Raw genomic sequence first — 13774 nt, forward strand, 5'->3', positions numbered from 1 at the left:
GAAGATGCTTTTTTTTTGCATTGCCATATTTTGATGGCTATTATTTTTCCATATTTCTGTGGACAGTCATGTGAGGCCTTGTTTTTCTGTGGGACAAGTTCATGTTTTTCTGGTACCAGTTTTGGTCACAACATTTCTTGATCGCTTTCTATTCAGATTTTTAAGAGGCACAACTAACAAAAACCAGGAATTCAGGATTTTAAGATTATGTCGATACCAAATTTGAGTAGTTTTTTTGCATTTTGGTGCTTTTACACAATATAAACTACTTTATAGAAAATAAAAAAAAATTCTTTGTATTGCTTTATTCGGACAGCGATACCTTATTTTTCCACTGATGGAGCTGTATGACAGCTTGATTTTTGCGGGACAAAATGAAGTTTTCAGCTATATCATTTTTATTTACATTAGTGTTTTTAACGGTGTGCTAAATAAAGCATGGTTTTTTGCAGTGTTCACTGAAGGGGTTAACTAGTGGGACAGTTTTATTGGTTAGGTCGTTTTTTATTATTATTTTGTGATTTATTTTTTTTTTTAAATGTTTTTACAATTACTTTATATATTTTTTTCTTAGTCTTTCTATGGGACTTTCACTTTGACAGCTCTGATCGCTTATAAATAGTGATGAGCGAGTATACTCGTTACTCGATATTTCCCAAGCACGCTTGGGTGTCCTCCGAGTATTTGTAAGTGCTCGGAGATTTAGCTTTCATCGCCGCAGCTGAATGATTTACATCTGTTAACCAGCCTGAGTACATGTGGGGATTCCCTAGCAACCAGGCAACCCCCACATGCACTTATGCTGGCTAACAGATGTAAATCATTCAGCTGCGGTGATGAAAACTAAATCTCGAGTAACGAGTAAATTCGCTCATCACTATTTATAAAGCTTAGCAGCGCATGAGCAATGCTACGCTTTATAATTTGTCAGTAATGCACTGACATACAATCTAGATATAACATGCTCTGAACTTTCTAGCTCTGGTGACCCGGATGTCGTCATGATGACGTCGGGTCACCATGGTAACGATCGGCTCGTCAGGAAGTACTTCCTAACCATGACGTATATATACTTCAAATGTCAGGAAGGGGTTGACCCCCATCGGCACACAGAAATTAGGATTGTGTGGTCCTGATGTTTGCCATGGCAATTCATGACATGAGTCTGCCAGCTATAGTGACCTGTTCAAACGTTAGCAAAACTTAGGTGGTAAAAAATTAAATTTCTCTCTCTCGCTTCAATGGGGGACACAGGAAACCATGGGGATACAGGAAACCATTGGTGTATGCTGCCACTAGGAGGTTGACACTATGCAATAAAGAGAGTTAGCTCCTCCCCAGCAGTATATACCCACCAACTGGCAGAAAGCTAATCAGTTTTAGCGTTGTGTCAGTAGGATGTGGACACGAGCTGCTCTCAGCCCCCTATCTACCTTTAGGTTGTGTTGTGTTTTTTTTTTAAACCCTTTCACGACATGCGCCGTACATGTACTGCGCATGCCGTGTCTCCCCCTTTGATGTGGGCTCCGGCGCTGAGCCCACATCAAAGTCGCGACATGTCAGCTGTTTTGTACAGCTGACATGTACGCGCAATAGCGGCGGGTGAAATTGCTATTCACCCGCCGCTATTAACCTGTTAAATGCCGCTGTCAAACGCAGACAGCGGCATTTAACTACCGCTTCCGGCCGTGCGGCCGGAAATGACGTCATCGCCGACCCCTGTCACATGATCGGGGGTCAGCGATGTGTCAGGACAGTAACCATAGAGGTTCTTGAGACCTCTATGGTTACTGATGCCGGCCTGCTGTGAGCGCCCCCCTGTGGTCGGCGCTCACAGCACACCTGCATTTCAGCTACATAGCAGCGATCTGATGATCGCTGCTATGTAGCTGAGCCGATCGAGTTGTGCCAGCTTCTAGCCTCCCATGGAGGCTATTGAAGCATGGCACAGGTAAAAAAAAAATGTTTTTAAAAACATGAAAAAAAAAGGAAAACACATAAAAGTTTAAATCACCCCCCTTTCGCCCCAACCTAAATAAAACAATAAAAAAAAAATCAAACTTACACGTATTTGGTATCGCCGCGTTTAGAATCGCCCGATCTATCAATAAAAAAAAAGCATTAACCTGAACGCTAAACAGCGTAGCGAGAAAAAAATTCAAAACGCCAGAATTACGTTTTTTGGGTCGCCGCGACATTGCATTAAAATGCAATAACGGGCGATCAAAAGAACGTATCTGCACAAAAGTGATATTAAAAACTTCAGCTCGGCACGCAAAAAATAAGCCCTCACCCGACCCCAGATCATGAAAAATGGAGACACTTCGGGTATCGGAAAATGGCACTTTTTTTTTTAAGCAAAGTTTAGAATTTTTTTTCACCACTTGGATAAAAAATAACCTAGACATATTAGGTGTCTATGAACTCGTAATGACCTAGAGAATCACAATGGCAGGTCAGTTTTAGCATTTAGTGAACCTAGCAAAAAAGCCAAACTAAAAACAAGTGTGGGATTGCACTTTTTTTGCAATTTCACCGCACTTGGAATTTTTTCCCCGTTTTCTAGTAAAAGACATGGTAAAACCAATGGTGTCGTTCAAAAGTACAACTCGTCCCGCAAAAAATAAGCCCTCACATGGCCATATTGACGGAAAAATAAAAAAGTTATGGCTCTGGGATGGAGGGGAGTGAAAAACGAAAACGCAAAAACGAAAAAGGGCCGTGACTTGAAGGGGTTAATGATCTTTTTCAGATACAGCTTGTTATCTGGGTGACAGTTTAATTGGTCACTCCGCTCTCCCCTGAAGACCGGGAGCACAGTGTGGGAACGCATCACTACTGTACCCTCTCCTGTCTGCAAGGCAGGACCCCATGCCTACTAACACTTCAAGCGTGTTTGGGGCATCCGCAAGACAGAAGATGCGGACTGGTCCTTGCCACTACCCACCCTTCAGAGCCGGTCGTTCAGGGGAGGAAGACAGAATCGTACCTGACGGCTACCTGAGACGCCCAGTGGCCCAGAAGTCTGCATTCAAGTCCGTCATCCAGCACTTTTTCTGTGTAGAAGGATGCGGGGTCTTCAGGACAGGTATGTCCATGCGGCAATGCGGGGGCTTTTTTTCCCCCAGGGCAGCTCTTCCGGTCCCATCCGTGGCTCCCTCCCTCCTCTTGCAGCTTCCGGGCTCAAATTTAGCTCCAAGCTTTCGACTAGGCCTACTACAGGGCTAGAAAAACACCAAGAAAAAGGTAGAGATGCTTACCTGCCCAAGCCTCAAAACAAATGCACCAACAGGGCGCAGTGAACCCAATTAAATATGGCGGCTACACCAGTGCAGTAATACCGATGAGACAGCCAGCCTACAAACAGGGATTGGCCGTTTGGTACACCACTACACAAATAGAAACAGTCTGTATGCGGCAATGTTAACACACAGGAGATGCAGAGCATCTGGCTCACAGCCTATTAAGGACGCCCATACTCTTAGATCAGGCGGGCTGCCCAGTGCCAACTAAAATGCATACTGTGTGATCAAAGACCACAGTTTACAGAGCCATCTGGGCCCAACTGCATCCTGAAAAGATATTAAGGGCAAAAAACACATAGCAATATATGTGAGGTATTAGTTGATATATTCCGACCAAAATACACATACGCGTCTCAGCCTTTTTCTTGGTGTTTTTTGTTTTTTTTCTAGATTTTTGGAGGATTTTCAAGTCTACTACAGGGCTAGGCCAGGCCTCCCAAGGAAGGCCAGCCAGTCACTCCCCTGTCCCTGTCCCCCCCCCCCCATACTCAAGCATGAAATCTGCGCGTTCGACAGGCTCCACCCAAGATCCAGCACCATCTTCATGTATTTCTGCAACCTCACACCAGCAGCTCTCGGACGACATCCTGTTACTCCTCTGCCTAACCGTTTGCTCCCGGCCAGGTTCCAGGTCTGTAAGCTCTGTCACTGGGGGTTCGGCTCTCATCCCTGGCAGCTCCCCTGGCACATACCCTTCACTCTCCTATCTATGTCTAACTCTAGGGAGCATCACTCCCATCCTTCTCCCATTGTATTACATTTCACAAGTTCCTCCTGTAACAAGAAGTTACCCTCTGGTCAGACATCTCTCTGCCGTAATTGCAGACCATCTAATATGTCTTCCCAGAAGTCCCCCCACTGCTCGCAAAAAGACTGCGCCACCTCCTGAGTGGGTGACATCTCTATCTCAGTTGGTAGCTGACCTAACAAAGGTATCTCACACCTTGGTCTCGGTTTTGGAACAGCTTTCTAATCCTGCCCCTGCCAATGGATCACAACAACCCCCCTCGGATGAGTCGGCCGTTAACCCCTCGCATACCCAAAGGGATTCTCTGTGCAGGAAGTCCATAAGTTCCAAAAAGCGCGCCCGCATTACTTGACCGTCCAGTTCCTCAACTCTATCTCAACCCAGGACGCCGACAGTCTCCTTATCTCCCTCCCCTGACGCTCCAGAGGCACTACAGTCAGACCCACGTTCTGAGTCATATTCAGATCTGGACTCAGCACAGGTCCCCAAACTACGCGATATGGTGGATAGTTTGATTGTCGCTGTTAATGAGATTTTTAATGTTAAAGACTGAGTTCTCTCCCTCTGGACAGACTGTCTTTCAGGAAAATGAAGGGCTCTCTCCATGCCTTTGCCAACTTCAAAGAGTTCAAGAGGATCTTCGAAGTGGAATGGCAGCACCCAGACAAGCGTTTCCAAAGAAGAACACGTATGAGCATCCTGTATCCTTTTGCAACTGACCTGCTTAACAAGTGGGCAGCTTCTCCCTCCGTGGACCCTCCAGTCTCATGGCTGGCTACAAATAATTTACTCCATCTGTCTGACAGTTCCTCCTTAAAGGAATCCTCTGACAGACACATTGAATCCCTGGCCAAGTCCTGCCCGTCCTTCGCGGCTACCTGGGTAGCCAAAGCAGTCTTTGCTTGGGCGAAGCAACTCTGCCAGGGTATAGTCTCTGGTGCCCCTGCAGACAATTTGGCAGACCTAGCAGACTAGATAGGCCACGCGGGAAAATACCTCTTGCCCGTGTGTCTCGATGCAGCCGCCTGTTCAGCCATAGCAGCTGGCAACATCATCACTATCCGCAGGGTGCTTTGGCTGACAGGGCTTCCCTTCACACAGATCTCAGCTCTTTGGAGAAGAGCTGGACAAGAATCTCCAACGCCACGGGAGAAAGTACATCTCTATCCCAACAGAGCCAAACGCATGCCTCGTCGTACTGTTCCCTTTCGCTCCTTTCGGCGGTTTCCACCACAGAGTAACCCCTGACGGGACAAATCTCCAGTGCGTCAAAGGAAAAGGCCCTCCTTTAAACCAACCCCGATCTGACGTTCAAGACCTACTCAACACCGGCCAACCAGGTCAGGCTCCAACAGATTTTCCTCAGCATGACGGGTCGCAGCCACCTGGGAGATCTCTCAGGGTGTTAGGTCATCTCCTTTAGTTCTGGGAAGAATGGCTATCCGTAGTCGACGACGCCTGGGTCTGAGACGTCGTCTCCTACAGCTACAAGATAGAGTTTTCTACTCTCCCTCGGTTTAGTTTTTTCGAGTCCCGTCCACCGAAGAATACCTCACTCATTCCGGGCTTCAAGGTTGTAGACTCCCTCCTCAGGGCAGGCATTATCGTCTCCGTTCCCACACGAGAGCGCTTCTCAAATTTCTATACAAACCTGTTTGCGGTCCCCAAAAAGGAGGGTTCAGTTCGTTCCATTCTGGACCTCAAATTACTAAACAAATATGTGCGCCTGTGCCATTCCAGGATGGAGTCAGGAGAATTCCTCTGCTGGGTGGACATTCAAGATTCCTACCTGCACATTCCTATTTTTCCTCCGCACCAGAGATTCCTTTGCTTCACCATTCAGGTCCATCATTTCCAGTTCACGGCACTACCGTTTGGCTTAGCCACCGCTCCCAGAGTTTTTACAAAGATCTTGGCAACTGTGATGGCCATTCTACGCAGCAGAGGCATCCTCGTCATTCCCTATCTAGACGACATACTTAACAAGGCCGCAACATCCTCGGCATGCCGGGAGAGTCTATGGATCACCCTAGACACTTTCCCACCTGGGCTGGATCATCAACACTGCAAAGTCGTCTCTGGACCAACGTCTTGTCTTCCTGGGAATGCTTTTCGACACCACCCAAGCAAAGATTTTTCCTACCCAAGGGAATTAAAAAAAAAAAAAAAGTCTTCTGCTCTGATGCGCGGGGTTTAGTCTCTCAGAGGGCATTCTCCCTGCTCTCAGCTTCTGCATGAGGGTGCTGGGCAAGATGGTTGCTTCAATGGAAGCAGTTCCTTTTGCTCAATTCCACACATGTCCTCTCCAACTTTTCCTCCTAGCAAGATGGGACAAGTCGATACGCTCCTTGGATCGGCGTGTCTCAATTCCCCCACAGATAAAACAGTCCCTGAAATGGTGGGAGTGCTCTCAGCCGATCCATCTCGGGAGGTCTTTCCTACCTATTCGTTTGAGTAGTCACAATGGACGCCAGTCTTCTCGGCTGGGGAGCGGTGCTCCAAGATTTGACGGTCCAGGGTCGACTGTCAGCTCAGGAGTCATCCCTCCTGATCAACATCCTGGAACTTCGAGTGATACTCCTCACCCTGCTACACTGGCAGGAACTTCTTCACGGATGTCCGATTCGAGTCCAGTCTGACAACGCCACGGCGATAGCGTATGTCAACCATCAAGGGGGAACTCGAAGTCGGGCAGTGATGTCAGAGGTTGCGTGGATCCTGTCTTGGGCCGAGCAGAATGTTCCAGCAATTTCCACAGTGCAGATACCAGGAGTCGAAAACTGGTGGCAGACTATCAGCCAAGAGGGTCTTGCCACAGGCGAATGGTCACTGAATCCGTCAGTCTTTCACAGGATCTGTCTCAGATGGGGTACTCCGGACATCGAGCTCATGGCGTCCAGACTCAACTAGAAGATTCCTCACTGTGTCCAGATCTCGCAACCCCTTAGCAATCGGATCCGATGCACTAGCGATGCCCTGGGCACAGTTCTCCCTTACATACCTATTTCCACCTCTACCGCTGATCCCCAGGGTAATAAATCAGATAAAAGCGGAGTGAATTCCAGTCATCCTCATCGCCCCTGTTTGGGCACGAAGACCCTGGTGCACAGAGATGGTAAACATCCTAGCAGACACGCCGTAGAAACTTCCGGATCTCCCAGACCTTTTGTCACAGGGGCCCCCTCTTCCACCAGAATTCTCAGTCTCTCAATTTAACGGCATGGCTGTTGAAGCCGCAGTTTTGAAGTCGGTAGGGTTCTCAGATCATGTCGTCCAGATCATGATTAAAGTTAGGAAGTCTTCATCTTCTCGCATCTAACACCAGACATGGAAGGCATTTTTTGCTGGTGTGAGACCCACCAGATTGCTCCAATGGATTTTAACCTACCATCCATTTTGTCCTTTCTGCAGTCGGGTCTGGAGTCTGGACTATCCCTTAGTTCTATTAAGGGACAAGTTTCAGCTCAGTCCATTCTGTTCCAAAGGAATATGGCGAATTGCCAACAGCAAAAAACATTCATCCAGGGATTTGCTCACTCCGTTCCCCCCTACCAGCCCCCAGTGGATCCCTGGGATCTTAATTTGGTACTCGATGTCTTACAGGAGTCTCCGTTTGAGCCACTGTATGAGGTATCTTCCACATTCCTCTCCTGGAAGATAGCTTTCCTGGTCGCGATTACTTCAGTAAGACGGGTTTCAAAGCTAGCAGCACTCTTGTCACTCTCCTTACCTGGTCTTTTACCAGGACCAGGACAAGGTGGTCCTAAGTACGGTTCTGTCCTTTCTTCCCAAGGTGGTTTCCGGTTTTCATCTAAATGGGGACATTGTACTTCCTTCCCTTAGTCCGTCTCCTTCTCACCCCCGAGAGCGGTCACTCCACAAACTGGATTTAGTGAGAGCTCTAAGTGTTTATCTGTCCAGGACTGAGCCTTTCCAGCGCTCAGATTCTCTTTTCATCATCCCAGAAGGTCCACGAAAGGGGTCTCCCCGTGTCCAGGTCCACCATTGCTCTATGGATCTGTTCCACCATTCTGGGGGCTTACCGTCTAAGGGTATGTTTCCACTATGCGGATTACATCAGGATTTGCTGTGGATTGGACACTGCGTACAGCCGCAGTGTCCAATCTGCTGCGTCCAGATGTTACAACATAGTGTAGGGGATTTTATGAAATCCGGACTCCACTATGCGTGCAGGGACGCCTCTGGCGGTTGTGTATCCGGACATGAGGCGTGCCGATACCGACCGCAGCATGTCTATTTATCTTGCGAAGACACGCCATCTCCGCAAGATAAATAACCCGATCTATGAATGCGATACGGTGACTCCGCATGTGCTCAATAAACACATCCGGAATCACTGCGCGTACAACAGTGTGCGGAACGGGATATCCGCTGCGTCCAAAGCGCAGAGCTTCCGGACCGTGGAAACATACCCTAAGAGGTAGAGCACACCCATTGAGGATCACATCATACTCCAGTGTTCGGTGGGGGCTTCCTGGGCAGTTCACCATCAGGCGTCTGCCTCGCAGCTCTGCAAAGCTGCTACTTGGGCTTCCATTCATACTTTCACCAAGTTCTACAGGGTTCACACTCATGCTTCGTCGGATGCGAACCTTGATAGAAAGGTCCTGCAAGCGGCAGTGGCCTGAGCCCTGACCTGAAGATATTATACTTAAACCCACCCTTGGGACTGCTTTGGGATGTCTCATGGTTTCCTGTGTCCCCCAATGAAGCGAGAGAGAAACCAAGATTTTGGGTACTCACCGTAAAATCTTTTTCTCGGAGCCTTCATTGTGGGACATAGCACCCGCCCTTGGTTTATTGTTGTATCAGGTTCTGTTATCTGTTACATTCGTTCTGTTCTCTGCTTCAACTACTGCTTTTCTTACTAACTGATTAGCTTTCTGCCATTTGGTGGGTGTATACTGCTGGGGAGGAGCTAACTTTTTTTTTTTGCATAGTGTCAACCTCCTAGCGGCAGCAGTATACACCCATGGTTTCCTGTGTCCCCAATGAAGGCTCCGAGAAAGATTTTACGGCGAGTACCAAAAATCTTGTTTTTTCTTTCTTCTAATGCCACTTTGCATTAATGTCTGGAAAGCAACTGAATGGTTAAACCTGCCAGCAGTTTTGATTATGTTGGGGGGGGGGTGCAGTTTTTAAAATGGTAACACTTTACGGTGTTCTCCCAATATATAGGACCCCCAAAGTCACTTCAAAACTGAATAGGTCCCTAAGAAAATAAGTTTTGTAAATTTCTTTGAAAAATTACTGCTACATTTTAAACCTTCTAACAAAAACCCCCAAACATTTTACAAATGGTGCCAATATAGAGAAGACATGAGGGAAATGTTTAGTAACTATATTGTGTGCTATGACTATCTGCATTAAAGGGATAATCACAGTTTGAGGTTTGCTAAGTTTTTGGACAATGTCAAACCTGTGATTTAATTTAATAAACAAAGCAAAACACATAAACTTACATTTACCATTATCATAAAATATGTGTCAGAAAAAAAAAAAAAACTCAGAATCCCTGGGATGTGTTGAAACATTCCAGGGTTATTGCCGCATAAAATGACATGTCGGATTTGAAATATTTGGCTTGGTCACTAAGGGGAAAATTATAAAACCAGCTTACAAGGAGTGATTATTTTGGCCGTGGATCGTCACAATTACCTCAACGAGATCCAAGACTCAGCCAGTGACAAAGAAAAATTCCACAGGACCTACCCATATCAGAAATGCAACAACCTCTGGTTTCATGCACACACAGAAGCAGCCATCAAAAAATTGTCACCTTTCTGTCCAATTCACACCTGTTACTTCAGTCTTTTACATTCTACCCAAAATTCAAAATCTCCAAGACCTCATATAAATCGCTTCCAGTTACTTGGTTTAATCAGCATTATCATTCTATCTTAAGAAAATCCTCAACCCCACTGGTAAAAAAGCAACCAAAAACTAACAAATCCTTCTTGCTAGACATATGCATTTTTTATTTTATTTTTTTTTTAAACCAACCTGGCAGCAGCTTCTTCCCGTTCTCTCCGGTTCTGTTCGGCTTTTAGTTCTCTGAATTCTTGCTTCATCTGTCGCAGCTCTTCAATGCAATCCTCAATATAGTCTCTGGTGGAAACTAATGTAAGCAACTTCCCACACAGGGCATGAAGAATTTTCAACTTTTCATCTAAAACATAGATGTACCAATATATGGCTAAATATCCTCAATTTCTTTATCAATGAGTAAAACAAGAATCAGAACGACGATTTCTCACCAGGTAACAGGTCATACACGGATGTACTGGAAAGCTTCTTTAAGATTGCAGGATGATTGATCCGAAGCTCAAGACAGGCATCATCTGTTGCTAGAAAACCACCCTGTTTCTGGTACCGATATTTAGCATTGGCAGAGTTTGATTCAGCTCCAGAAGCCAAAATATGGAGACGGAGAATCTCAGAAAGAGTGCAGCTATCTAAATCCAGCTCTTTTAGACTGCAGCCTAAGAGGGGGAAAAAAAAAAAAAAGAAGAAGAAAATCCAATTTATTCTGCATTTTTATAAATTCCGAAATAATTTCCCATCTGTAATGAAACATCTTTCAAAATACAGTGAAATCTATAAGACTATTAACTAAAACAGAACTGGAAGTGGCCTTTGAAAAGCAAGGGATGGTAAGGGTGTCCTCCAAAAGATGGACAAAAGGCATAATATATGCAAGAACACTTGCATTACACAGCAGAGTATATATAAAAAAAACAAAAACAAAAAAACCCCAAAACTTTCTACACCACAGCAGCTAACTATATAACAAGCAAAAGGCTGAATTTAGACACATGCATTACACACATTATAGATGTGTGCTCAATAAAACAACTTATTCTGGATCTAATTTTCTAGTATCGCACCAACTCACGCTAAGATTTACGTGAGAATTGTAGGAGAAAACGCTCATTCATTGGGTGAAATTATCTTTTGGCTGGCTCATAAGATCATCATTCTCAGCAGCACATCATCCTGTGTAACCAGAACCTGTGCTGCTGACAGCAAATGTAGCCTATGAGCACTGAATGATTACTGATCATACAGTGCACATCTGAAGAGTGGTCGGGCACATCTGAAGATCGGTCGGCCTGTGTGAAACAGGCTTTAAGATGACCGCCAACTACTTACAGATTAATGGTCGGTAAATGATGCATAACACAGTGTAAAACGCATATTTAGCTAATAGTTACTGTACAGCCAAACATACCATGATTCAATTGGGGCCAAGCTGCTGCCAAAGATGCTACTGCAAACAGAGCAGACTTTGTGGTGTCAGTATCCTCACCGAGAGCTTCTGTTAGGCCTGCAATATAATTATAGTAATAATAAAATAATAAAATCAAACGGATTCAAATGTCAAATAGAAAACATAAAACCCGCTACAATTGAAACTACTATATAGAAACACAAAATACCAGGTCATCCTCGCTATCATACTTAGCTGCCCTCTCAAAAGGCTTTTTTTTTTACTCATAAGAATGTATTATAAGTTTACCTTTTGCTTCTTTGTCTGTTATTTGGTCGTTCGCCACATCCTCCTCCTCTTCTGCTAATGCCTGGAAAATGGCACTCAGGAAAAAGAAAAGAAGCTCGCAAAGTGGACCTTCCGGATTATTGCCCACTAAGGCCTCCTCAAGAATTTCTGGCAATAGGAAGGCAAAAAAAAAAAAATCAGTCATGGGGGGGGGGGAATTATAGCTAGAACCAGAAAGAATGACTAATTGCCAAGTGACAACTACCTACCAAATGTCATTCCTTCTGGAAACTCTTCGTTAAGGTCAAACAGATCACCAAATGCATGAAGGAATTCTAAAACCATGACAGCATCCCCAAAACAATCAGGAGGGAGTCTTGTTTTTACTTGAAGTGGAGAAGGAAGCTCCTATGTAGACAAGAAAGATGAAAGGTATAAGTAAGCAACTAGTTTCAGCGTTGGAAGACAAGCTTCTGAAATGGATCAGAAACTTATGTGACTTCATAGTTACTGGATGGCAATAAGAATATATTGTTTGGGATATGGTCGAGGAACAGTGAGGGGTCACCTAAATGATAATGAATGTGTGCAAGTTAATCGAGAGCCATGTGGGAAGGTACTGTAGACCCGAAATGTTATTCTTTATATGGTGCTCCGTAAAGTCTTTGGCCTCCTGCAAATTAGAAATTTTAAGTATCGCGTAATGCATTAATATTTATCTGTTCTGTCATACTGTATACACGTGTGCCCTTCCCTTCAGAGCTATCAGAATTGTGAGTCACTGTTACTTGTCTTTTTGCACTTGCGCTTTTAAAGCCTTGATGTTTTTAGGGCCACGGTTCAGGAAGCAAAAGAAAAAAAAATTTTAAAAAATTACGTAACAGATCACACCCCCCCACAACCTACCTGCGAGTCATCGCACTCTATGTCATCCCGTCTTTGATTCAACAGTTTTAAGCGTTCTGCATACATACGCTTCTCTGCACGGATTTTCTCTCTCTCCTGAAACAAGAAGAGTATAAATTAATACATGTGGAGCAATAAATATCTACAGTATATCTAATCCACTTCCACTGATTTCAAACCATCCAAGTCAAGGAATCTTAGTCAGTTTCTGACCTCTGAAAGCTGTGGTATACAGCACAGCCACTTAGATACAGTGCATATCACTAATCCCATAAAACTACCAATTTCTGCAAGATATCTAGTGTTAACATGGTAATTAAATAAAAGGAACAGACAATACCCTTTATGAATACTCCCCAGATTTTTTAGAGAGGGGAATAATGGAGATAATGGTTCTCACCGATTCACTGGGAATCAGAAGATGAAGTATATACAGGCATCATGGAAACATTTAATCAATGTTACTAATTACTTTGACTTGTGTAATTCTAGAAGATTAAATCAAAATTATAGTAGTACAATAAGGCTATGTGCACACGTCAGGATTTTCTGCAGAATTTTCCTGAACAAAACCGGACTATTTCTGCAGGAAATCCGCATGCGTTTTTTCTCGCGTTTTTTCTGCATTTTTTGTGCATTTTTTTCCGGAGCTTCCCAATGCATTAACCCCTTTACCCCCAAGGGTGGTTTGCACGTTAATGACCGGGCCAATTTTTACAATTCTGACCACTGTCCCTTTATGAGGTTATAACTCTGGAACGCTTCAACGGATCCCGGTGATTCTGACACTGTTTTCTCGTGACATTTTGTACTTCATGATAGTGATAACATTTCTTTGATATTACCTGCGTTTATTTGTGAAAAAAAACGGAAATTTGGTGAAAATTTTGCAATTTTCCAACTTTGAATTTTTATGCAATTAAATCACAGAGATATGTCACACAAAATACTTAATAGGTAACATTTCCCACATGTCTACTTTACATCAGCACAATTTTGGAACCAACATTTTTTTTCTTAGGGAGTTATAAAGGTTAAAAGTTGACCAGCAATTTCTCATTTTTACAACACCATTTTTATTTTTAGGGACCATATCTCATTTGAAGTCATTTTGAGGGGTCTATATGATAGAAAATAACCAAGTGTGACACCATTCCAAAAACTGCACCCCTCAAGGTGCTCAAAACCACATTCAAGAAGTTTATTAACCCTTCAGGTGCTTCACAGGAATTTTTGGAATGTCTAAAAAAATGAACATTTAATTTTTTTTTCACAAAAAGTTTACTTCAGCTTTAA

The 13774-nt window shown here is 44.2% G+C and overlaps 1 protein-coding gene across 1 annotated transcript in view; it reads right to left on the bottom strand.

Moving 5' to 3' along the window:
- Positions 1 to 13774, bottom strand: part of BAZ1A (bromodomain adjacent to zinc finger domain 1A) — a 152307-nt gene that overhangs the window by 77505 nt on the left and 61028 nt on the right. Inside the window, exons 10-15 of the mRNA XM_077262762.1 lie at positions 12479 to 12574; positions 11842 to 11980; positions 11594 to 11740; positions 11306 to 11401; positions 10332 to 10556; positions 10078 to 10243 (exon numbers count right to left, since the gene is read on the bottom strand). Coding sequence (XP_077118877.1) covers positions 10078 to 10243; positions 10332 to 10556; positions 11306 to 11401; positions 11594 to 11740; positions 11842 to 11980; positions 12479 to 12574 — 869 coding nt within the window. The remainder of the gene's footprint in view (positions 1 to 10077; positions 10244 to 10331; positions 10557 to 11305; positions 11402 to 11593; positions 11741 to 11841; positions 11981 to 12478; positions 12575 to 13774) is intronic.

This window comes from Ranitomeya variabilis, chromosome 1 (assembly GCF_051348905.1).
Source record: "Ranitomeya variabilis isolate aRanVar5 chromosome 1, aRanVar5.hap1, whole genome shotgun sequence".
NCBI lineage: Eukaryota > Metazoa > Chordata > Amphibia > Anura > Dendrobatidae > Ranitomeya > Ranitomeya variabilis.